General features: G+C 33.4%; 2 protein-coding genes and 1 pseudogene across 2 annotated transcripts; 2 read left to right on the top strand and 1 right to left on the bottom strand.

Annotated features, from left to right (window-relative positions):
- Positions 1-484: 484 nt before the first annotated feature.
- LOC143542936 (transcription factor bHLH79-like) lies at positions 485-4,287 on the top strand. The gene is made up of 6 exons (XM_077035392.1): positions 485-766; positions 2,684-2,890; positions 3,008-3,073; positions 3,160-3,228; positions 3,329-3,400; positions 4,030-4,287. The coding sequence occupies exons 1-6, from the start codon at positions 485-487 to the stop codon at positions 4,162-4,164; spliced, it is 831 nt and encodes a 276-aa protein (XP_076891507.1). The 3' UTR covers positions 4,165-4,287.
- Positions 4,288-6,964: 2,677 nt separating this feature from the next.
- On the top strand, positions 6,965-10,735 carry LOC143542944 (serine/threonine-protein phosphatase PP2A catalytic subunit-like). The gene is made up of 6 exons (XM_077035399.1): positions 6,965-7,289; positions 8,418-8,532; positions 8,799-8,907; positions 9,003-9,080; positions 10,152-10,343; positions 10,457-10,735. The coding sequence occupies exons 1-6, from the start codon at positions 7,037-7,039 to the stop codon at positions 10,628-10,630; spliced, it is 921 nt and encodes a 306-aa protein (XP_076891514.1). The 5' UTR covers positions 6,965-7,036; the 3' UTR covers positions 10,631-10,735.
- Positions 10,736-11,509: 774 nt separating this feature from the next.
- Positions 11,510-14,118, bottom strand: LOC143542949 (putative myosin-binding protein 5 pseudogene; annotated as a pseudogene).
- Positions 14,119-25,486: the final 11,368 nt, after the last annotated feature.

The following is a 25,486-nucleotide window of genomic DNA, read 5'->3' as shown; positions in this document are numbered from 1 at the left end:
CTCTACCATTCCCTTATTTAATAATATAAAGAAATGAAAAGGGAAAAATATTGACTGGATTAGATTGAGGCAAGCGGGAATGACCTGAATGACCACGATCATTCTTCTCATTTCATGCGTGAGATGGTATAGGGAAAGGGGGGGGGGGGGTAACGACTTAACGGAAAATGTCAGGCATTAACCATTACGAACGTACTCGGTTAAAAGTTTCTGTTAGGCATGTAATTAAGCTTGTTTAAAATGCGCCATAAGCACAGTACACTTGTTCATCATCTTCCACCATTACATTTCATTACACTCTGTAATTAATTACACAAACAAATGGCTATAAATCAAAGATCTCATTATTATATTAAAGAACATAATAAACCCGAATCTTGAAGCCAACCCAGTTAAATAAAACCCACATCAAAAAACCCATCTTTAACTCTTCAATCCAATTCATTCACACACACAAACACATTGTGTGTATATCTTCATACTAATGGATCCACCAATAATCAACGAAACCTCATTCTCAGCAGCCAATCCATCGTCTTACACTTTAACCGGGATCTGGCCGTTCAATGGCGGTCGAATTGAAGATTTAGGGCTCAAAATGGGAACCCTAATTGGTCGAATAGGAGACCCGAATAATAATAATAATACCCGTGACGATGAATCGACGGTGACGGAGTACAGTGGCGGTGGTGGCCGGAAGCGGAAGGATACTAATTATGAAGATGAGTCTTCGAAGATTGTGTCTACTGGTAGTGCGATTGATTTGGTAATTAAATAATAATACCCTTTTTGATTTAGGTATTAAAGATTGAAATTGAAGGTGTTTTAGTTTGATTTGTTGAATACCCTTATGTCAATTTTGGTTTTAGAGTATGAATTTGAAATCCTTTTGTGATTACTAATTTGCAGAATAGATTGATTTGGTGATTTAAAAAAATATACCCTTTTTGATTTAGGTTTTAAATTATTGAAATTGAGTACACATATTTGAAATTGAAGGTGTTTTGGTTTGATTTGGTGAATACCCTTGTGTCAATTTTAAGTTTTGAGTATAAATATTGGACCCTTATGTGTGTTCTTGAGTTTTTGATGTAAAGATTCAAAATCTTGGAAAAACCCCTTATTAATTTAGGTATTGAAAGATTGAAATTAAGTGCCCATATTTGAAATTGAAGATGTTTTAGTTTGATTTGGTGAATACCCTTGTGTCAATTTTAAGTTTTGAGTATAAATATTGGACCCTTATGTGTGTTCTTGAGTTTTTGATGTAAAGATACAAAATCTTGAAAAACCCCTTATTAATTTAGGTATAGATTGAAATTAAGTGCCCATATTTGAAATTGAAGGTATTTTAGTTTGATTTGGTGAATACCCTTGTGTCAATTTTAATTTTTGATTGTGAATTAGGGTTCTTGAGTTTTTGATGTAAAGATTCAAAATCTTGTTTAAAGATTTGAAATTGATTTGTCTTTTTATGATTATGAATTTAGATTGATTTGGTAATAAAAAAAAATAACCCTTTTTGATTTAGTTGTTGAAAGATTGAAATGGAGTACACATATTTGAAATCGAAGGTGTTTTGGTTTGATTTGGTGAATACCCTTGTGTCAATTTTAGTTTTTGAGTGTAAATATTGGACCCTTATTTGTGTTCTTGAGTTTTTGATCTAAAGATTAAAATCTTGTTTCAAGATTTGAAATTGATCATCTTTTTGTGATTACTAATTTGCAGAATAGATTGATTTGGTAATTAAAAAATACCCTTTTTGACTTAGGTGTTGAAAGATTGAAATTGAATATCCATATTTGAAATTGAAAGTGTTTTGGTTTTGATTTGTTGAATACCCTTGTGTCAATTTTTAGGTTTTGAGTGTAAATTAGGGTTTCCCAATTGGACCCTTATGTGTGTTCTTCAGTTTTTGATTTAGGTATTGAATGATTGAAATTAAATCCACAAATTTGAAATTGAAGGTCTTTTAGTTTTATTTGGTGAATTCACTTGGGTCAATTTTAAATTTTGAGCATGAATTAGGGTTCTTTTGTTTTTTATGTAAAGATCAAAATATTGGTGAAAAATTTGAAATTGATTTTGTCTTTTTGTGAAGATGTATGTTAGATTAGTGATTACTAATTTGCAGAATAGATTGATTTGGTTATTTAAAAAATCCATTTTTAATTTAATTATTAAAGATTGAAATTGAATAACCCAAATTTGAAATTGATGGTATTTTAATTTGATTTCTTGAATACCCTCATGTCAATTTTTAGTTTTGAGTATGAATTTGGGTTCCCAATTGGACCCTTATGTCTGTTCTTCGGTTTTTGATGTAAAGTTTCAAAATCTTGTTTAAAAATCTGAATTTGAAGCTCTTTTAGTTTGATTTCTTGAATTCCCCTGGCTCAATTTTGTGTGTTCTTGTGTTTTTTGATGTAAAGATTCAAAATCTTGTTTAAAAATTTGAAATTGATTCTCTTTTTGTGAAAGATAGATATTAAATTCCTAAAATTGAAATTGAAGTTATTTTAGTTTGATTACTTGAATTCCCTTGGCTCGGTTTTAATTATTGAGCATGAATTAGGGTTCTTCAGTTTTTGATGCAAAGATTCAAAATCTTGTGTAAAGATTTGAAATTGATAGTCTTTTTGTGAAGATCTATTGTTAAATTGTGATTACTGATTTGCAGAATAGATTGAATGGTAAGAAAGTGAAGGTATCGGGTACGAAAGATGAGTCCGGTGGTTCGAAAACAGATCAAGAAATGAGTTCAGGGTCAGCAAGCAAAGGTCCTGCATCAGGTCAAACTAATAAACCTTCTGAACCACCTAAAGACTATATTCATGTTAGAGCAAGAAGAGGTGAAGCCACTGATAGACACAGTCTTGCCGAGAGAGTAATAATTTTCTTGCACTTCAAAAAAAATCAATCTTGATCTTGAATTATGTTCAATATCCTTAAGAATTTGATGGTTCTTTGATGATTATTTGATGATTTGAATTGTGTTATTCAGGCCAGGAGAGAAAAGATAAGTGAAAGAATGAAAATCTTGCAAGATTTGGTCCCGGGATGCAACAAGGTGTGTATAAATTAGTTTGATTAGTGTTTTTGTGAGAATTGTAGTAAAGATGATTGATTTTGGCATTTTGGTATTGTTAATATTAGGTTATAGGAAAAGCACTTGTTCTCGATGAAATAATTAATTACATCCAATCTTTGCAACATCAAGTTGAGGTAATTTTTGTTATTAAGTTAACCGAAGTTCTTATGATGATTACTAAAGAATTTGACACCGTACCGTATGTTTTAATATTTATTTATTTTTTATTTATAGTTCTTGTCTATGAAGCTAGAAGCTGTAAATACCAGGATGGCCTTACCTGTAGAAGGGTTTCCTAATAAAGATGTAAGTTATGCATATCTGAGACCTCCGCTAGAGGGGAATCAGACGCTTACCACTGTGCCAACCCTTGAAGGTTTTTGTTTGTTGATAAGATAACTTGATTTTATTGCTAAATCTTGCTCATCAAACTGAAAACCCTTTTTAAGAAACTTGTGATTATACTTTTTTATGGTAATCGAGATCCAAATTGTCGAGTTGCCGCTTCAATTGAACTCATAATCCATCTTAAGGGGTGTGTTTAAATGAGCATTTACTTAAGAATATTTGTTAAGATTATTACTTAAATTTTTTTTCATCAAAACAATTACTTTTTTAGTGACTACTAGTAACTAGGGGTGAAAACGAGTCGAGTCGGGCCTAAGTTCGACTAGGCTTGAGCTCGGCTCATCTAAAATGCTAGAACTCGAGCTAGACTCGTTTATTATATATTAATTAATTTATATATATTTATTACTATTTTATATGTGCATCTAAATTATAATTTTTATATTTAACATAATATATATTATTTAGTTGTTTTTATGAAAAGTTTATACATAATAACTGTCTGTCAAATACTCGAACTCATGTCACAATATTCACTTTAAACACACATCTATGATCTAACGATATAAGAAATGTTGTCCTTGCAGCTTGGGCCACAACAACTGCTTGATGCAGCCGGGCTCTTATTCGGCTCACAGACCCCAAGGCCATTTGGACATGAGTCCCAACCTGAATGGCTTCATATGCAGCTAGGCAATAATAACTGTGGGCGGATGACATGAACCCCAGACCAGACAGGCCCACCATGTGCTACATTTTTAGCCAACTAGAAATCAGAAAAGCCCTGGCAGTTGCACTGATTGATTGACCAGTGTGATTGCATTACTTGTGTGATATATATATATATATATATATATATATAGAAAATTGTATGAGAATGAAACTACTATTGATGTTTAAAGTGTTTATGTACTATATACCATGTGTAGAGATTTGCATTTCAGGGTTACATGTATGTTATTGACAGATAAAGTGTACTTGGACTAGTTAAATTTAGAAAAAGTTTCATTATTGAACATGGTTTACTTTTTATAAAAAAAAATGATTATGCAATTTTTTGTTTTATAAAAAAATGATTTTTTAAGTGTTAAGATAGAGCCACATATATAAATATAATGCATTTAATGGAAGTTTTGTAATATATGGTGATCTGACTAGTTACTTAATGAATGGTCACAAGTCACAATATGAAAAGTTTTAATGTTTCATAAATTAATTAATTGATTTATTTATTGCATGGACATATTCTTTCATGTTGTACAACATGTCTAACAATACAACAAAAGACATAACTTTTCATGTAAAGTCATCATCTATGAATAGTATTTTATGACAACATTATAGATTTTTTTTATATACGTTTTCACTTGAAATCTTCGTACAGATATACAGAAATATAGTACTTCGATAATTATATAAAAATAGTTGTAGGTCATTTAAATTTTCAACTCATTGATAGAAGCATGCTATGCGCAAAACCGAATCTTGCGCCAAACCAGATCTGCTTTAAACCTGTTTGCATCAAGCCTAAGCAAGTCAAAACCAGATCGCTCCAAACCAGGAATTCATAAGTGGAAAACCGGATCGGTTTGGTTTCAATCAGTATATCCATCCTTAAACAAAACTTAAACTGACATATTAAAACCGGTTTCACTATCGGTTTCGGATTGGATCAGATCTAATACTGATTTCTTATCCGAACCGGTTTGAATATGATAAGTCAGAATGCATTTAGATGTCATTCTAAAGAATCATGAGTTAAAAAAGGCTCAATAATTGGCATGCAAAGACAAGTGTTCCATCAAATGATAAATAAAACAAACATGATGTAATTTTTTAACGAATATGTGTAGAGAATATAATCAAAATGTCACATTTCAAAGAGTGACATAAATTATATTTTATTATCTTTAACAAGTAACATATTGTTCTCCATTTTTTTATGGAACCCACAAAAGCCAAAAAAATATACAAAATGCCATTATAATATTTTTTAAATTTATTTTGAAACATAGCTAATTTTTCTTGTTAACACAGATGTTAAACTTACTTTCACTTGACTAGCGTCATCAAAGCGTTAATGATAGTACAGACAAGAGTTTACTTACAATAGAAACGTGAATAAAAATATGCTTGCTAGATTTACTAGATAGTAAATATTTATTAGACACTAATAGTGCGGGTGACGGGGGTTCGAGTCTTTCTGGAGACGGAAATTTTGCTAAAAGTAAACTCCAGAGGTCTCTCAGATGTTTGCTGTTCAAAAGAAAAAAAAATAGTGTGTAAAGTCTATTCGTTTTGGTTCGGTTAGGTTATGGCGGCTTAATCATAAGTTCATAACTATAACCAAGATTTGCTCATGGAAGATTGCTTAACCATAGCTATAACTGAATGGCTGGTTAACCGTTGGTTATGGGTTAGCTTCGGTTAATTGTCCAATCTATTTTTTTATTAATTTTTTCCTTCGCATATGAAAATGATTTGGTTACGTTCTAAACTCAAATATATGCGGTTTCAAAGGTGAAATATGTTGGTTCAAAGTTTGGTTATTGTGTTCCAAGTTGTGTGCTACAGACATTTACATCATAAATTTAATTGTTTGAATTTGAAATATAGAGGTACAAAAGGTGGAAATAGAGGCACAAAATTTGTAAAAAGACAAATATACTAGGTTCGTTTTTGGTTGAAATGGTTAGGAAAGACACATCAATCGTAACCATGACCGAATGATCAGTTAATCAGACTCACTTAACCATAACCGTTGCTTTTTCAGGTTATGATAGATTATTACATTTCATACATGTTTATAAAGTAACATAAATCTTAAAAATATGTTGTTTGGTAAAAAGTTTCCGAATTAAAGTAAAAAATAACTATAAAGAGTAAAGACAGTAATTAGTGTGAGCAATAATAAAATAGCACACAAAAGTTCCACATTAATGTTTCATAATGACTAATTACACGTTGAAATAATTAAAAATGTTGTGTAGTAAACTTGCAATTGACCTGATAGTTAAATTTTAAGATAGTTGAGATTTATGAGAAGCCCGACTTAAAGGGGTTTTCTTATAGTGGTGGGTTTTGTTTTGATGATGTTCTTGAGCGAACTAGTTCTGGAGCGTTAAAATCATTATCGACAACTGGCATCCTGTCACATGAAGACTCACTTGGGTATTGACTAGATGTGCACAAATCGGGTGTTTTCAGAAACCGACATAATAATCTTTTACTCTCTAATAAAATCCTATACCAGGTCGTACCCGCGGGTACGGGTAGGGACCGGTTCAGTGGATGGTTCGGAACCAGGTATTATGTGCTCCTCTAGCATTGAGGCTAGTTCTAAATGCTGTTAAAAAAATAATTCTTGTGCAAAAAGTGTAAAGTTAAAAATACTACAAGGACCACATCGAAAATATTAACTACCCTCGTAATATAAAACACTCTCTCCAAAACCCTAGAAAATATCTCCGCCGCCGGCAGCCATGACCGAGCCTTGACCTACCTCTCCGGCGACTCTCCGGCGGTCTTCCGACCAAACTTAAATGCTAATCATCCTTCCAGATCTTCAAATCCTCACAACTATATTATTCCAAAATGCCGTTACAGTCGGATCTGGACCGCCAGATCTCGCAGCTGATGGACTGCAAGCCGCTGCCGGAGGCGGAGGTGAAGGTGTTGTGTGATCAGGCGCGGACGATATTAGTGGAGGAGTGGAATGTGCAGCCGGTGAAGTGTCCGGTGACTGTGTGTGGTGATATTCATGGACAGTTTCATGATTTGCTGGAGTTGTTTCGGATCGGAGGAAGTGCTCCGGACACTAATTACTTGTTTATGGGAGATTATGTTGGTTAGTGTATTGTGGATTTGAAATTAGATGTTAATTTGAAAACCAAAATCGAACCGATGTTCGGTTTTACAAAAGTAGAAAACCAAACCATTGGTTTTTGTTTAGGTTCGATTTTTTTCGGTTTGAATCTTTTGGTTTTTCTAGTTTTGGATTGTTTTTTTTTATTTATCGATTCTAGATTTTTATTTATTTATTATTTTATTTTAGGTAATTTATAACGAATATGTAACTAAAATAATTTTGGCCAAATGTATAATAGTCTATTAGTTAACAATTAACAAAACAATTTATACCTAAATTCATTATTTTCGGCCTAAAATTTTAAAGCTCCGAAACCGTACGATTTCAAAAATCCAATACCGAAGTTTTGGTTTTTGGTTTGGTTTTAGCCCAAAACCACACTAGATCGCACCACACACACCCCTATTGAGTGTGTTGTGAGCTGATTAAGTGTTGTAGATATTGTTGAATGTTGATTAGGTTAAATTAAGTATTGTGGCTTATGCAATTGAAATTGCTGGTAATTGAGGAGTTGTGGCTGAATCTGGTTAGTTGTTGAGTGTGTTATGATCTAATTAAATATGGTACCAAACCGGTACTGTGTCGAAAAGTTTCGATACTGAAAGTGAGTGAAAGTGTTAACAGAATCTCGTATGGATTTTATTGGTTTGATAATGACTGGAACTGGTATCGTTGAAAATATCGAAACCAATCGGTATTGATAATATGAAAAATGAATTCTGTTACTGGTACAAATTGTTTACAGTTAATACGTTACCAGTGCAGTATCGGTACTCTGTACGAAAACATTAAATGTAGTGGGTATTGTTGAATGTTTATTAGGTTTAAGTTTGATTAAGTAATGCGGCTTATGTAGTCGAAATTGCTGGTAATTGAGGATATGTGGTTGAATCTGGTTAGTTGTTAGAGTGTGTTATGGGCTAGTTAAATGTAGTAGATATTGTTTAATGCTGGTTAGGTATTGTGGCTTATGCAAATGAAATTGCTGTTAAATGTTGATGTGTGGTTGAATCTGGTTGTTGAGTGTGTTATGAGCTAATTAAATGTAGTAGATATTGATGATTGTGGTTGAACCTGATTGGTTATGTTTTGATTTAATTCATGCAGATCGAGGTTATTACTCGGTGGAGACCGTCACACTTCTTGTGGCGTTGAAGGTTCGTTATAGAGATAGGATTACCATTCTTAGAGGAAACCATGAGAGCCGGCAAATAACTCAAGTGTGAGATCTCAGCTCCTTACCTTTCACTTCTATTATAACCCGAAAGTTTATTTTGTGTCATATTCGGTTTTCAAGATCCATATCTTTGGTAATAAACATGTCAATCACTTGTCTTCGCATTAGTGCTAAGGTTCAAGGCCTACTGATGTCAACTACATCATTATTCCTACTATAAAATACACGGTTATGTTTATCAGTTTGTTTTAGGTTACAGTATATGAACCATAAGCAATATTATCTCCCCTAATCTTAACATCTCGTTTCAGGTATGGATTTTACGATGAATGTTTAAGGAAGTATGGAAATGCAAATGTATGGAAACATTTTACTGACCTTTTTGATTATCTACCTCTCACTGCCCTTATCGAGAGTCAGGTTCAGAACTTCATATTATCTAGCTTGCCTTTTGTTTTAGCTTGAAGTCTTCTTATATAAACATTGTTTATGTGATAATATCATTCTGATTGCAGATTTTCTGTCTGCATGGTGGCTTGTCTCCATCTTTGGATACACTAGATAACATACGTGCTTTAGATCGCATACAAGAGGTTTGAACTTTAATACATGTAACTGTTCTCCTGTTTCAGTGACACCATGGGTATGTTTGGCAAGGAGCTTTTAGGAGCTTTTAGGGGTTTCAAGCTTTAAGCTTTTAAGAAAAAGCTTCTACCTAACAAAAAGCCTTGTTTGGTTCAATGAGCATGAAGCTTTTATATTAGGAGAAAAAGCCCTTTTTCTAAACGCTACTAGTACTAGCGTTTGAGAAAAAGCTACAAGCTTTTACAATTGAATTTACAATTTTGGTACTTGAACTTTCATCAACTTTTGTTAATTTATATAATAGTTACATATTTTACTCTTATTCAAAACTAACTACCCCCATGACTCTTTAAAAGTCCATAACTTTTTCACACGGTAATATTTTTTTAAACACATTACATCATAAAAAAGAGCATTTTATTCTCTTTAATTTGAGTATGATATTGGTATACTTCTTTACCGGTTATGATTGGCAACAAGTCGAGTCAGACGAGCTCGGGTCATGCGTAAGACCAAATTAAGGTCGGAACGAGTCGATAAAAAAGGGTTAATTTAGTTTGGTTCGTGTCGGTACGGTTTTGGGTCGAAAGATGCCAGGTCAGAACATGTTTCAGATTAAAACGGTGTCGGGTCGGAAAGGGTTTCAAATCAAAAAAGGTTGGTTTAAAAAACTATCTATTTGAAATTACTGTATATTTTAGCTTTGTTTCTTGATTTTCGTCACGATTACACGCTTGCTGCCTTTGCATGAAGTACACGTTTGCATTCGGGTTATGCGTGCACTAATATCAAGTGAATCACGTACCGACACTGATTATGCGGTTGAAATCAGGTTGCGCACGCACTCCGCCGCACCGCGCTGGCAGCCAATTAGTTTTATTAAAAGCTTCAACTACTCTGCCAAATACCTAAATATATTTAAAAAGCTCCAGCTACTCTGCCAAACACCTAAATATATCTAAAAAGCTACAGCTAACAGCTACCAGCTTCTAGCTACCAGCTACAAGCTTCCAGCTAGTTTTGCCAAACATACCCATGTGTGATTCTATGATCTATCATAATGTTTTGATCTAATTTAGGTTCCTCATGAGGGGCCGATGTGTGACCTCTTGTGGTCTGACCCTGATGATCGATGCGGTTGGGGGATCTCTCCTCGTGGAGCTGGGTACACATTCGGGCAGGATATAGCTGCCCAATTTAACCATACAAATGGTCTCAGTCTTATTTCTCGGGCTCATCAGCTCGTTATGGAAGGCTACAGTTGGTCTCAGGTTTGTAATAACAGTTATCTATTATGACTAATTTTTTACTTATGAATTGGTCCATCGTGCCACCTGGCATAATCGTATATCCTTTTTCTGAAACATAACTTTTTATTTTGCAGGAGAATAATGTTGTAACAATATTTAGTGCACCAAACTACTGCTATAGATGCGGGAACATGGCTGCGATACTTGAGGTGGGAGAGAATATGGACCAGAATTTCTTACAGTTTGATCCGGCCCCTCGTCAAGTTGAGCCTGATGTTGCACGAAGAACTCCAGATTACTTTTTGTAAATTTGTGTTTGATATTAATATGACCTTTGCATCTTATTCATGTTATAGTTTTCTTTTGTTAGAAGAGTACCTTATTTCTTGCAAATTCAAAGACAAATTGAATGATTGTTTGTTGTGTCACTTGATATTGTATGTTTAACTTTTCGTCTCAATGATTGTTATGACTTACGAAAGCTTGAACTCGAGCCTGCTAAATTCAAGCTCTTTTTCTAAGACTTGCTTTTTTAAGCTTGATCTTAGATTGTTTGTTATTTTATATAGTTTGAGAAAAACCTCAAACGATCCTAGGCTTAGCTCAAGCTCGTGTGGCGCATGTAGTACCTTAAGTGAGCCAAAGCTTTACTCGAGCCTGGCTGTGCAACGTGAAATCAATACTTAGAAGTCTAAACGAGTTAATATTAAAAAATACACTAGGATTGTTAAGGCTTGATCAGCCTAAACAATCTTTCCATACAAGGCTCAAGTTCGGGCTCGATAACTAAACGACCTTTATATAGGTTTGGGCTTGATATGGCTTGGCTCCTTTCGAGCTTTTTATCTATCTGATCTCAAGTAGCCTAGCTCGTTTGCACCTGTAATTCTAGAAAAATAGTTTGCTAAATATGACTACAAAATCTATCTTATTCTAGTAATAAATGTAATGCAGTTATTTAGTAAAACAATTCTTGAGGACCGAGGTGTTGTGCGCAGAATTTACACTTTTGGGTAACTTTGACCTGTTTGACTTGTTTCTGTTTTGGGTTTTCATTGTATGACCCATTGATAAAATCATCTCCTAATCGAACCATTTATAAGCAAACGGGCCAAAACTGCCACCGCTGCTTCAACCATTATTAACTTGGCCACAGCCTGTCTAGCCCATAACCCGAACCGACCCGTTTATGTCCTGAGCCTTCTAAGATTTTGAGCAATCTCAGTAAGAAGATCAGCTCTTTCATCACCCTTTTGAAGTGTCCTTGTGGTGTTCTTTAAGTATCCACTATCTGCTTCCATCACACTCATTTTATCCTTAATTATAGACATCTCTCTTTCCATAGTTGCCTTCTTTGCTTCCCCTATTAACCCACACACAATCAAAATTAGTACCCGATATTTCAACGCAGCCTGTTCAGCGGGCCCCACATTTAAAACATGTAACATATAAATAAAACTACCTTTATCTTTATCTTCATGATCATCATCATCTGATTGTATAAGATTTTCCAAATCATTCAACATGCCAGAAATCTGAAACCGTTCGGTTTCATCATTCGTTCGTCTCTTCTCGCTCTCGGTCTCCATATAATCACTATCACCAACAAACTCATCACTTCCCTTTTTCTTAATCTCACCATATTTTTCCTTATAAGCCTCGAGTTCGGCATCCATAACCTTAATATCTTTCTCCTTCTGAATAAGCATATCTTTAAGTATCTGAATCGCCTCGTCATCATACTCGGCTTGTTCCTCCATCATTCTCTGATACTGCAATGCTTCCATCTCAATGGCAGCTTTCTCGGCCTGCAACCGAGTGATCATAGCCATTGAGTTATTAGCTGCAACAGCTGATGCACTTCTTTCTGCATTGAGTTCTTGATATAATACCATCAGCATTCGTCTGTCTGAACGGGCCTGTCGTTTTAGAACGTAAAGAGTTGAGTCGCCGTCTAATGGCCCGTCATCGTTTAAGTCAGATAAAAAGTCGGGTCGTTCGAGTGGGAAATTTTTTGAAAGTTTCGTGCCAAATCTTGGACTGTTGACGACTGCTGAGTCTGCGAGTGGGGCACCGAAGAACTTGTTTCCTTTGCCGTAGCTTGGGGTTTTTAACGATTCTTCGGTTAGTTCTTCGAGGTCTGATAGCAATGGTGCTGGTGTAGGTTTCATGTCATTTTTAACTGCAACATTGATCAAGTTGTTTGAGATAATGATTCAGTTAGATGTTAGTTATATAGATAATAAACGCTTGGGGTGTTGATATGTCGGTTTGGGCTCAAACTATATCAAAAACTTATTCCGTGTGCTACTCATTCGGTTTTTTCGGTTTGGTTTTCATGATTGGTTTGGTTTGGACTTTTCAGTTTTGCCATTTGGATTTGAAGTTATTGGGCTGAAAAATAGGCCCAAAATAATGAATTTGGGCCTGAAACATTGGGCCTAGATTTTTTTTTTGTTAATTTATGATCAACTGTTATTAGTTATTACACATTTAGGCCAAAAATATTTGGGTTACATCATTTATTAATTTCTTGCAAATTACTTAACATTTAAACATAAAGACTATCATCCACAAATTCATAACAAATACTCAAATAAAATAATTTAATTCAGGCAAAACCGGTTTTTACGGGTTTGGTTCGGTTTTATAGGTTTGGCTCATTTTTTCGGGGATGAATGCATGCAAAACTGAAACCGAACCGAAAATTCAGTTTTTGAGAAAACATAAAACCAAACCGTTGGTTTTAGTCTGGTTAATAGGTACCTATTAGTTCGGCCCGATTAGGTCGATTAGTTTGGTTCGGTTTCATGCACACCACTACTAGATGCGGGTGATACTCGGGCTTCTTTTATGGTGATCATGAGATCCTGTTACTCGTAAACTTACGGGACGCACCAATACCATATTAACCAATGAGATTAGTTAAAGTTAAACATGGGTTGCACCAGTGGAAGCTGAATTCAAACCTGACTCATTTCAACCCGGCCCGTTTCGACCATAACAAAAACATGCTAAACTATCTAAACTATTAACAAAAGAACTCACTTTTGGACTCAGTATTCAACCCATAATCATCCTCAGGCGCATCCGGTTCATTATCCGAAACAAACTTAAGCTCAGTATACCTCATTTGATTCAACTCCACATTCTTTTGATCATCATTTCGCCACCCCATTGGGGTCAACGGTACCCGAGGCGAAAAAGCCGGTGCGGTCAACGAGGCCTGAAGGTTAGAAGGAGTCCTAACAAACACTTTAGACGACGTCCGCTTCTTAAACGACTTGCCACAACACGAACACTTACTCATTTCAACACGCGGGGTAGCACCGGTTTCCTTACCCGTTTTCACCTGTTTCAACTTCATTTCCCGGCCACCCGCTTTACACTCATTCGATCCGTTTTGCCCACCGGGGTTTTTGGTTTCAGCGTTATCTGATTCTTTATCGGTTTGAAACGAGATTAGGCACCCGTCGCACATGTTTCGGATATCAGACAGTTTTCTATGCACATGACAATATGCTAATGATGATATGTCCTTTTTGTGGGATTCACATATTGAGTTGTTGTAATATGAGCTCGGGTTAGTAGCCGCGAGGGACTGGTCGATTCGGGTGCAGAGGACGCAGGGCGGGTCCAGCTGGAAGACCGTGGCAAATTGGTGAGATATAAACGCGATGAACCCGTCGATGAAAAGAGACGCGATCAAGAACCATTCGAGTATGGCTCCAACTACAAAATGTGGGAATTCGCCGAGTTCTTCCTCGATGAACATTCGAAATGTTCTTTTCGACATATTGTCGGGTTTGAAGAAAGTAACGGGTTAGGATTCGGTTATCTGTGTGTTTATGTGATGAGTGAAGGCTAAATATAGAAGTGGTTTGTTGTTATAACTGAATTAACGGTCAGTCATGCACTTTTACACAAATTATGTATGTTTAAATTATATATATATATGTTACTAGAGCACTAACATATATTGCAATCACATTGTATGCATTAAATTTCAGTTGCATTAAGTCATCAACTAGACCAAAAATATCACATTTAACATTATTCTTAATTTATCTTGAAAATACAAGTTTAACCTAAGAGCTTTAATTTTTGGCTTAATTATCATAAATGTGTTTGGTTTATAAAGTAATTTCAAGAAAAACTATGCTAGTTGTCAGTTTGAATCCTGAGCCCACCCGGGTTTTCGTCACACCGTGTGTTACGCAAGAGAGTTATGCTCTTGTGGTGGCACAACGGCTGTCAAGTGGCAATCGGCGGTATGGTTTCCCGGGAACGCCCAAGCCAAACTCTGAAGCCATCGTGGGCCCGGTTAAGACAACATAGTCTGGCCAGAGTGGGGCATCGGGGCTCTCCAAATTTGGAGAGTGTGGTAGCCTAAATATAAGAAAGTCGCCGTTCTAAAAAAAAAAATAAAATAAAAATAAAAAAGAATAAGGTTACACTACATGTACTTACAGCATAAAATGCACGCTGTGTTATTCGAGACGACAGTATAATAAAGACGCGAGTAAAAAAATATAGAAAACTATTTGAGCTAATTTCTACACACATTATCACCATCATACTTAACATAATAGAAAAGTTTGCATTTTTAACCATTGCTAAAGGTCTGACCTACAATATTTAAAGTCTAGAAAAAGCATAAATAAATGTTCATGTCTGAAATAACAGTCTAGTGCTGCAGTGAATAACTTAGAGATATAATATGTTTGGTTAGCTTAAAAAACTACCATTCCTTAATTTGCAAGCATAGTACTTGTAGCCACGAGTCGCTGCACCTGTACCGAAAATCACACGTTAGTGGTCGGTTCGTTTGGGTCCATGTTTATAAAATTATATAAATAGTTAAAACACAAATAATGAAAACAATTCGTTAAACTGACTTTACGTCTAAATCTTTAAATAAGACGATTTAGAAAGTTATACGTGCTAAAATAAGGTTCGGTTTATATAAGTTAATTCTTTTACCTGTTTTAAAGAAGCAGGAATTTTGATCAGCCCATGTAGCAAGAGATCAACTTTCTCCAACATACTTTTTGGAACAGGTGTAATCAAATACAAAATATCTTTTGCTGTGTCTACTCCCCTCACAATTCCTGAAAAATAACCAAATTTTAGTCAAAACAGTTTTTAATTTATAAGAAAATTAAATATTTAAAAAAATGATTTATCATACATACCAAGACCAACACAGCAGGGCAAACCTTCAGAAGTTGATGAGCTAACAGCCAATCCAACTATAAAGCTACCCGATGTTTGCACCCGTGGCATCTACAAAATTTCGGTTATGCTTAATCAAATTGGTTAAAATAGTTAGGAAACTATTTGTGGCCCGACCCGACCCATTTTGGCCCACACAAACCTCAGGATGAAGTTGCTTGATAGTGACCGAAGACATGAGGATTTCGTAAGGAGGGTGTGCAGCCAGTTCATGATCAAGCTCCTCAGTTGTGGTTAAACTCGCACTATTTGGAACACATTTTCTGAAATATGCTAACAAACGATCGTGCGCAGCACGTACCCTGCATAAACAATACATAAATGAAATCGTTTAAAGCTAATAACTTCATAAATAAAGATTCATATGTCAATATGACTTTAGAAATGAAGGAAAACTTACAGTTTCTTTGAACCGATTTCAAATAGGGTCACTTCTTGATTAGCAGGCCTGTCTTTCAACCAAAACGGGCCGGGCGGCAGGTTCTTGTTTTCATCCGGTGCACGGATTTTAACCACTTGAGTAGGAGCAATATGTTTTAATATATCCACCAGTAGACCAAGTCCCATACCTTGCATACCAATATAATAAGTAAACGATTAATAATCATAACACAACTTATAAAAAAGAAAGATATAACTATATAAGCATACCTTTAACCCAACCAGGAGTGTTTACTACTAGGGGAACCCCAATTTTAGCATCAGCTTGTTGATATTTTTCAAGATAGTAATCATACAATGCATGTATATATGCCAGATAAGTCTTTGGATTAGTTCTTTGGGTAGTAGCCCCAAAAAAATAGCATCTGCAGAGGTTTACAACATGCATTTGTTAACCATACTTTTAGGGCTGTAAAAGAACCGAACGAGCAAGGCCTTGTTCATGTTTGTTAAGCTTCTATCAGACAAGTAAACGGTTCACTGTTCACCTAACTGAACGGAATTTTTTGTTTGTGTTCATTCGTTAAGGAAATGAACTTACTCGTGAACGGTTCACGGACACAAACGAACACAAACAATGTTTTATTTGATTTGGCTAACCGAGAATGGTCAGTGTCAAAGTTCGGTCCGGCTACCAAAGTTTGTGTTGCTAATTTTTTTTAACATTCATATTCATATGCTAATTTACAAATAAATTAATTACATAATACTAGGGAAGAGTCTTTTTTCATGATTTCGTATCAATTGAAAATGTAGATTTTTTCTCGGGTATATCTGGTACTAGGTACCGGTATCCTTACTTCTTTTTTCTTTTCTTTTTTTTTTTTTTAATTTTCTTATTGATACAATTTTTAGGATATTTTTGTATGTTTTGGTCTTGTTATTATGGTTCCTTGATTATGAGTAAATTTGATACGATTTTTAGTTTCTTTATTCCCCTTGGTTACGAATGAATTTTTATACGATCAAAGGAGATTCGAAAAAAAAAAACAAAAACAAAATGGTACCAAAGCGGGTACCGTACCGAAATACCCGTGCCTTACCAAAATACAAGTATTGTACTGGTACCGAGCCAACACATCTGATATGGTATTCGGTACTCAATTTTGTTCAAATTCGTTATTAGTATTTTTGGCACTGGTACCAATCTCATCCCTACATAATACTCATAAACATATATATTTTTTATAGTTAATAGTTTCGCTTAAATCTATTATAAGATTAGAAAAGTCATTAAAAAATATATATAAAAAAACCCTTTAATGAACAAACATAAACAGCCAAACATTAATGAACATAGACGGACGTAAACGAACACATTATCAAACGTTCACGAACACAATTTAACGAACACGACCTCTGTCCATGTTCGTTCATTTAGTTAATCAAATGGAATTTCTTGTTCATGTCCGTTATCTTTTAAACGGACATAAACGAAGTTCTCGCCAAACAATTCGTAAACAATTTGCCAATCAATCGGTTCGTTTACAGCTCTAGATATTTTGATCATGTACTTAACAAATGAGAACTATGATAAATCAAGATCTGATCCATACCTCTCAGGCGTCCTCAAACACGGCATTGCCAGATCTACATTCAAACAAAGGACGATAATTAACACCGATTTCAAAACATTTTAACTTAACAATAACTTAAATGTGAACAACTCGAAAATACCTAGAGTTTCTTCATTAATAACAGTAAGCGATAAGCATCCCGAAGTCGTGAACTCAGCTTGCCCTACATCGGTATCCATGTACGCAACTCGTCGGTATCTGTTCATCAAAAACGATCAAAAACAAAATTCGATAATCATTACTTATCCGCAGCAGAGAGCAACTTTAGAGATATTGTATTTCTACTATGCATTTTTAATAAAGTTTGACGTACTTTGTCATACTTTTAAAATATTATTCTCTTTCGTCTTTTATTTATGTAACCCGACCCAACACAAACATAAAAAATATCATATAGTGATCATAGTTTCCCTGACGCTAAAAAAATTTCGCCCCCCATTAAAATATATTATACCGGCCGATGAGAACATTGAGAAGGTGTCGAGAGAACGTTGATTTGCCGCTCTTCGGAGGGCCGCAAATAACACAAATAGGCGCTGGAGACGTAACTGAATCGTAAGCAATTGCGTTGGCTGCCTCGTCCCACTCTACCGGTACGAGCTGGTGATTATTATTGGCATTTTCCGGTGGTAAGTTGGCGGCCATCACCGGAAGTTGTTCACTGCAAATGAAAGCTCAGTTTGGATTTTTGCAGGCGGGAGTAAGAACAAGAAGGCATGCGTTCTGCATGTATTTATTGTGACCGTTCATGATCGGTACAGTACATGCACCGTACTATGGAGTTTTTATTAAAGTAGGTATCGGAATACAAAGTTGAATGTTTTTCAAAATTTTCATTGATCGTATCAAATTAATTCAAAAGGGGTTGCGGCACAGCTTGTTGTCCGTTTGCCCGTCACTTTATTTTAATCGTTTTGATTTTAATGATAAATTAATTTGTTTTTATTAAAAAAAAAATTAATTCGTAACCAAATCATGACCAATAATTGTATCAAATTCATTAGCGATTAAGAAATGATAATACCAAAAATAAAACATATAAAATGATAATACCAAAAATAAAACATATAAAATGTATAAAATTGTAGGCAAGAAAAACTTTAGTATTATACATTTTTCAATCGCTATCATTTACCAAAATACCGCTATAGATAATGAATACCAAGTTTGAGAAAAGTGGATATTGAATACCGTACTATATGTATCGGTTCAGTAATAGGATTTGGAAAAAAAGAATCTCATTTTTAGTTTGTCTATTGTTTACTGGTGTAGACTTATATTCCCGAGATTATTTGCATTAAACGAGCTAAAGAAGTATTATATATATATAGAAAAACTAACGTATAAATTAAATTAACGTGTTAACTGTGAGAATCAAGTAGTGTAATTATATTTATAAGTAGTGTAATTACATTACACTATGCTATAATTACACTATGTTGTATATATGATTACATTACTTGATTCTCACAGTTAACACATTAATTTAATTTGTATTTGATCCAAATCCTATATATATAACCATTTTTAGAAAAAAAAAAACATTGTAACGGCTTAAACATTTTTACAGTTTCTTGTTAATTGGAATAAACTTATATGTTGTATAAAGAAAGTTACAATTTCTTAATTATAATGAAATAAAGAGTATTTGTAGTTTTAACAAACCAAATTTTAAAACTTTTGTAAGGCAAGTAGGGGTGCAAACGAGCCGAGCCGAGCCCGAGCTTGACTAGGCTCGAGCTCGGCTCGTTTAATTTATACAGAGCTCGAGCTTGGCTCGTTTCGAGCTCTATTTTCAAAGCTCGAGCTCGACTCGTGAGCAGATTTTGAAGCTCGAGTTCGACTTGTTTACTATTTATCAATTACTTTTTTCTACATAATTATAATTATATAATTATAATTATATTTATATATTTTTTCTATTATAATTTTATGTCTAAAATAATATATATTATTTAGTTATTTTTATTTATTTTTTTATAACATTATATATATTACTTAATAATTATTATATATATATATATATTTATAAAAATTATATAAATGACAGGCTCGTTTAGGTTCGCGAGCCGGCTCGAGCTCGATAAGTGAAGCTCGGGCTCGGGCTTATTTACTAAACGAGCTTATCTTTAAGGCTCGAGCTCGGGCTCAGGCTCGATTAAGTTCGGCTCGATCGAGCTTTTTGACGAGCCAATCTCGAGTAGCTCGTGATCAGCTCGGCTCGTTTGCACCTTTAAGGCAAGTACGCATAACAAGTTTACTCAATTTTATACATTAATCTAACATATTTATTGATTACTATTTATACAAGATATGATTTAAACGTTTTTCTATATCTTTATACATAAAAATCTAACTTTGTATACCTTTTAACCTCGACTGCTTCTTCAACTTTTTTTTAGTATCCAACTATCCATTTGTTTTAATCGGTACCAATTACTAAATATCGGTATCGATACCGAAAATACTGAATACCAAGTTTGAAAAAGTGGGTATCAAATACCGTATTATATGTACCGGCTTAGTACTAGTATTTAAAAAAGAATCTCATCCCTAATTGGTCTATTGTTTATAAGTGCAGACTTGTATTCCCATGCTTATTATATGTACCGAAGTTGTTTGTAAGTGAACTAAAAAATGTTATATTCAACCATTTTTTAAAAAAGATTTGAAACCATGCCTTAAACATTTTACAATTTCTTTATAAATTGTATAAATCTATGTTGTATGATGAAAGTTACAATTTCTTAGTAATGACATAAAGATTATGTGTATTTTTTAAATATTTTTAAATAAACCATTTTTAGAACATTTTGTAAGGCAAATACGCATAACATGTTTACTCATTTTTATACATTAGTCTAATGAATTTGTTGATGACTATTTATACAAGAAATGGTTTAAAAATTTTTCTAACTTTATATGCTTTTTAACTTTGACTGCTTCTTTTTTTATTTTTAAGTATTTATTTGTTTCAATCGGTACTAATTACAAAAATATCGATACTGAAACTACTAAATACCGAATTTAAAAAAAGTGGGTGTCGAATACCGTGCCATATGTATCTGTTCAGTACTAGTATATGAAAAAGAATCTCATCCCTAAGACCACTCCCATTAACAAACCATTTATGGTTTGTTCACTATTTGCAAAAATAAATAAATAAATAAATAAATAAAAGAAATGGTCCAAACAGTTCGATGCATCAAACCATTCTAATGGACCTCTTTTTAATTTATTTTTTCTTTTTCTTTCACACTAATTAATTTTAATTACAATATTGTTTTTCCTAATGTTTTATATTTAAGTTTTTCAAATCTCTAAGACCACTCCCATTAGCAAACCATTTATGGTTTGTTCACTATTTGCAAAAATAAATAAATAAATAAATAAATAAATAAATAAATAAATAAAAGAAATGGTCCAAACAGTTCGATGCATCAAACCATTCCAATGGACCTCTTTTTAATTTATTTTTTCTTTTTCTTTCACACTAATTAATTTTAATTCAATATTGTTTTTCCTAATGTTTTATATTTAAGTTTTTCAAAAAGTATAAAAATATAGACTTGTTTTGTTTTTTTTAATACATCGGCATAAATTTTATTAAAAATAGAGTTTGTATAAAAGAATATTTTTTTAATATAAAATAAATATTAAGTATGTTTGAAAATATAAATAATTTGTCTATTTTTTTAATAATTTTAAATTATATATATATTGCTAATTTTCAAATAAAGTTATTATTTTTTACATTTCTAGTATTTTTAATTAAAAAACAATAATTATAAAGTATATTTATTTAGTAAAAAATAGTGTATGTTGTGTTGCTAACGAATGTAAAATGTTTGGTTTAGTTGGGTTGAATAGATGGAAGTGAAAGAAATTAGTTTTATATAAAAGATTGGGTTGGATTAATTTATGATTGAGGATAGTCTAATTGGTGTAAGAGCATTCCTAGTTCAATCTCCATCTTCATCTCCATATCTATAATTACACTAAAAATACAATCTTTTCTTTCTCATTTTAAATTAAATAATATTATTTTTATACTTTTATCATTATCTTTTCTCTCTCATTCGCTCACAACCACTTTAAAAAACATTAAAAAATTATAGAGGTGAACAGTGTTTTTCTCCAAATTTAACCATAAACAGTAACATTTTCTCTGTCCTCCTCTCACAACCACTTTTAACCATCTCTAAAAAATAGAGAACTCCTTCACATAATTTGGAGAAACCACTGGGAATGCTCTAATGCTTACAAGTGCATGCTTATATTTCCAACTAGTTTTTAGCCCGCGTGTCACGCGGGTTATGTTAGTGTTTTTTTATATAATTGTGAGTATATAATTTTCTTGTAATCAAAGGTTATGAGTATATGAAGTATGTTTTGTTTGTAGTTAAAGTTTAAATTTAGGTTTTTAATTTTTGTGTGTTTGTCTGGTCTTTGTTTGGTCATGCGGTGCAGGAGAATTGAGTTTAATGGACGGGTTTATATAGATGTTAAATTATTTAATATTGATAGGCTTATAATAATTTTTACAAATGTTGAGATGCAGATGGTGAATTTACTAAAATGGTATAGTTTGGCCCTCGCATTATAGGGATTATTTTACATTTTTCGTTTTTGTATGTTTAAACTTGAATAAATACACATGTAGTTATATTTATAAAAATATAAACATAAAAGGACCTCTTTTAAATTGTAATAATGCATTAGACTTTTTGTTTGTGTTCATTAATGCTAACTTATGTTCGTTTGTTTCGCTTATGTTCAATCAATTGTTTTCGTTTATGTTTGTTCAATTATGTTCATTTAGGTTTGTTTGTTTGCGTTCGTTTACATTTTGTGAACAGGTCGTTTATGTTTTAAAAAAACAGACAACCTTTTTTATATGCTTGTGTTTTCACAAAAAAGTACGATCCGTCTAACCAAACACTTTGGTCGTCTTTCGACTCGTTTGAGCAGTTTCCTTATAAAACATAATCAATCAACTCATTCACAGGTAAAATATCGTACAGTTGCATCATCCTACATGATAAAAGTACATATATTAAACTTAATTCATTGGAAAAAAAAGAACCTACTCATTTTAACTTGTTTAATTATAATATCCCATGCCCACTGCTTTGAGTGGTCTTCCACAATTTGTAGTTCTGCAAAATGATATATGATGAAAATTCAAAACTTTGGTTCGGAGCAACACGGGCTAGCTGTGACCAAGAGGTTTTTTCAAGATATTAAAATTGATTTTTCAAATAAAATACCTTATCAAATACGCCTCGAACATGCTTAAGAATGTCAGAAATTCCTCGCTCGGCTTTGGTTACGACAGGAGAAGAGTTAGGGGCTAAAAAAAATAAACAATTCCCAAGCCAGTTTTATAAATTAAGACACAATGAAAGCAAACAGTGTCAAATTCGGAAGACAAACTTTAGTGAAATCAATTGTCCACAGCTTATTGCTTTATAGATTATATGGTCACTCATCGACTAAATTCGGTTTTAGAAAAACCCCCAAACCATGTCCATAATATGTACTAATTTGACCCAAAACTGATCCCAGGTTTGCTTGCAGCCATAATAGTCATTGAAGCAACTGGAAAAATCTGAAGAGAGATATGGAGTGCATGAAAACCTTTATATGCACCATTGCGACTGCTTCAATTTACTACGTGGTTCGTCCAAAGCTTATAATGAATTGCTTTATAGACTATGGTCACTAATCGACTAAATTCGGTTTAAAAAAAACCCTAACCATGTCCATAATATGTAATAATTTGACCCAAAACTGATCCCAAGTTTGCTTGCAGCCATAATAGCCACTGAAGCGACTGAAAAATCTGAAGAGAGATCTAGAGTGCATGAAAACCTTTATATGCACTATTGCGGCTACTGCAATTCACCACGTGGCTCCAGTACCTAAACAAACAAATCAATGAAAAAACAAATAAAACTTAATGTGGCTGAAATTCATGCAGATAACCTGTCCATAAGTTGTTCTCTAGGAGGAATAGGTGGAAGAAAACCATCAAGTTTTGTTCCCCAATCGACTTCACACCGACATATTTCTTTAGCCAAGCTCTATATAATGTCACCATAGTATCTGCTTTGGTCAGCGCATAACAGACTTTTTGCCAATTCGAAGGACCTGCCTCCATCAAATTCTCCTCCTAAATATTGCATAATGCTATAAAAAATCGAATATTAATTTTTCTATGTTTTTTTATTTATGTTTATTACAAATGGAGCTCAAATATTTTACCCCCAACCTATGTGCAGTATCCAAATTCTCCCACTTTCATCTTGCAAGAGCTAACGAACACTTGCTGCCTTCTTTACTTCCCACATCTAATAGAGAAAAAATTGTAAGTTTGACTAAATTATGACAACGAAATACCTAAATTCATTACCTCATGTCCTCATCATAAAATGTGATTTGTAGGGACTACAAATGCTGACCAAACTTAAGTATCCATGAACTGTCATAAACCTCCTGATCTGACCATTAAAGCAATCCATGTTTGTTCAATTATCTTTGTTTAAGTTTGTTTGTTCATATTTATTTTTGTTCGTTTTCGTTCGTAAACTATTCCTTTAAGTTTTAAATAATTAACATGAACATGACAATTTCCTTAATGAATGAGCATGAACAAAAAAATATGTTGAGTTAAAGTTAGATGAATGAACACAAACATACCCCCGCTTGATGGTTTCTAAGTAAATTGTATAATTTGTATAATGGAAGTTACAATTTCTTAGTAAACTTTTATTTTTAATAAACCATTTTTAAAAAACTTTTCGTAAGGCAAATACACAACGTTTTTACTTTTTTTTCGAATGGACATAACATTTTTACTCATTTTATACATTAGTCCAACGCATTTATTGATTACTGTTTATAAAAAAACGATTTAAACTTTTTTCTACATCTTTATACATAAAATTTTACTTTATATATTATATACGTTTTAACCTCATTTGTTTTATCTATATCTATACTATATATAAAGTAGGAGTGAGGGTTCTTTTAATTTTTTAAGAAGTATCAAATTTGTTGCTTTAAGTACAAACTATAATGTATAAGATTAAGACATTTTAGGAGCAATTTTATCTTTTGACAATTTTGTCTTTATCAAAATTTGATTTTAATTTATTAAAAAATAATTACTTTGGTCCTTTAACTTTAATCACATTTTGTTAATTTATAGAATAGGTACATATATGCCCTTTATTTTAAACCAACCACCCCCACGATGTTTAAGCGTTAATAAAATTTTCACACGTTAATATTTTTTAAAATACATTATACCATAAAAAAAGTATTTTGTTCTCGTTAACTTGAGTATGGTATTGCTATACTTTTTTCATTTTAAAAACTTAATGTCTTGCGTGATTACCATTAAGAACCGACAAGTGGGTCGGGCGGGTTCGGCCGTTCGGGTCATGGGTCTAAAAGGTTAAGGTTGGAATGGGTCAATACAAAAAAGGTTAGTTTGGTTTGGGTTGGGTCGGGTTCGGGTCGAAAGGGGTTAAGTTAGAATGGATTTCGTGTTAGAATAGTGTCAGGCGGAATGGGTTGCGGGTCAAGACACACTTAATGTAGCCTTATGTGTGCACCGACACCTGATTGCAGGCGTACAATCGTTGTATGACGTGCTTACTAACACCGGTTAAGCTTCCAATGCCGCATAACGAGCATACTATCGCCGGGTTACGCGCGTAATGCTGTTAAGTCACACACTTGCTGAAATGGTAACACCAGCTACATGTTCGATGTCATGTTTGTGTACGTTCCCCGCTGTGTAACATTCGTTATTTTTATTTATTTTTTTATAACATTATATATATTACTTAATAATTATTATATATATATATATATTTAAAAAAATTATATAAATGACAGGCT

This window comes from Bidens hawaiensis, unplaced genomic scaffold, assembly GCF_021521415.1.
Source record: "Bidens hawaiensis isolate Kalapana, Puna unplaced genomic scaffold, B.hawaiensis_p1.1 tig00013006_1, whole genome shotgun sequence".
NCBI classification, from domain to species: Eukaryota; Viridiplantae; Streptophyta; class Magnoliopsida; order Asterales; family Asteraceae; genus Bidens; species Bidens hawaiensis.
This window is presented reverse-complemented; position numbering and strand designations above follow the sequence as displayed.

Bases quoted from the DNA above. Each gene is read 5' to 3' on its own strand.
- LOC143542936 (XM_077035392.1), top strand. From the start codon at position 485: ATGGATCCACCAATAATCAACGAAACCTCATTCTCAGCAGCCAATCCA. The intron at 2,891-3,007 runs GTAATAATTTTC...TGTGTTATTCAG, and splicing joins GACACAGTCTTGCCGAGAGA to GCCAGGAGAGAAAAGATAAG. The intron at 3,074-3,159 runs GTGTGTATAAAT...TGTTAATATTAG, and splicing joins TGGTCCCGGGATGCAACAAG to GTTATAGGAAAAGCACTTGT.
- LOC143542944 (XM_077035399.1), top strand. From the start codon at position 7,037: ATGCCGTTACAGTCGGATCTGGACCGCCAGATCTCGCAGCTGATGGAC. The intron at 8,533-8,798 runs GTGAGATCTCAG...ATCTCGTTTCAG, and splicing joins AGCCGGCAAATAACTCAAGT to GTATGGATTTTACGATGAAT. The intron at 10,344-10,456 runs GTTTGTAATAAC...TTTATTTTGCAG, and splicing joins AAGGCTACAGTTGGTCTCAG to GAGAATAATGTTGTAACAAT.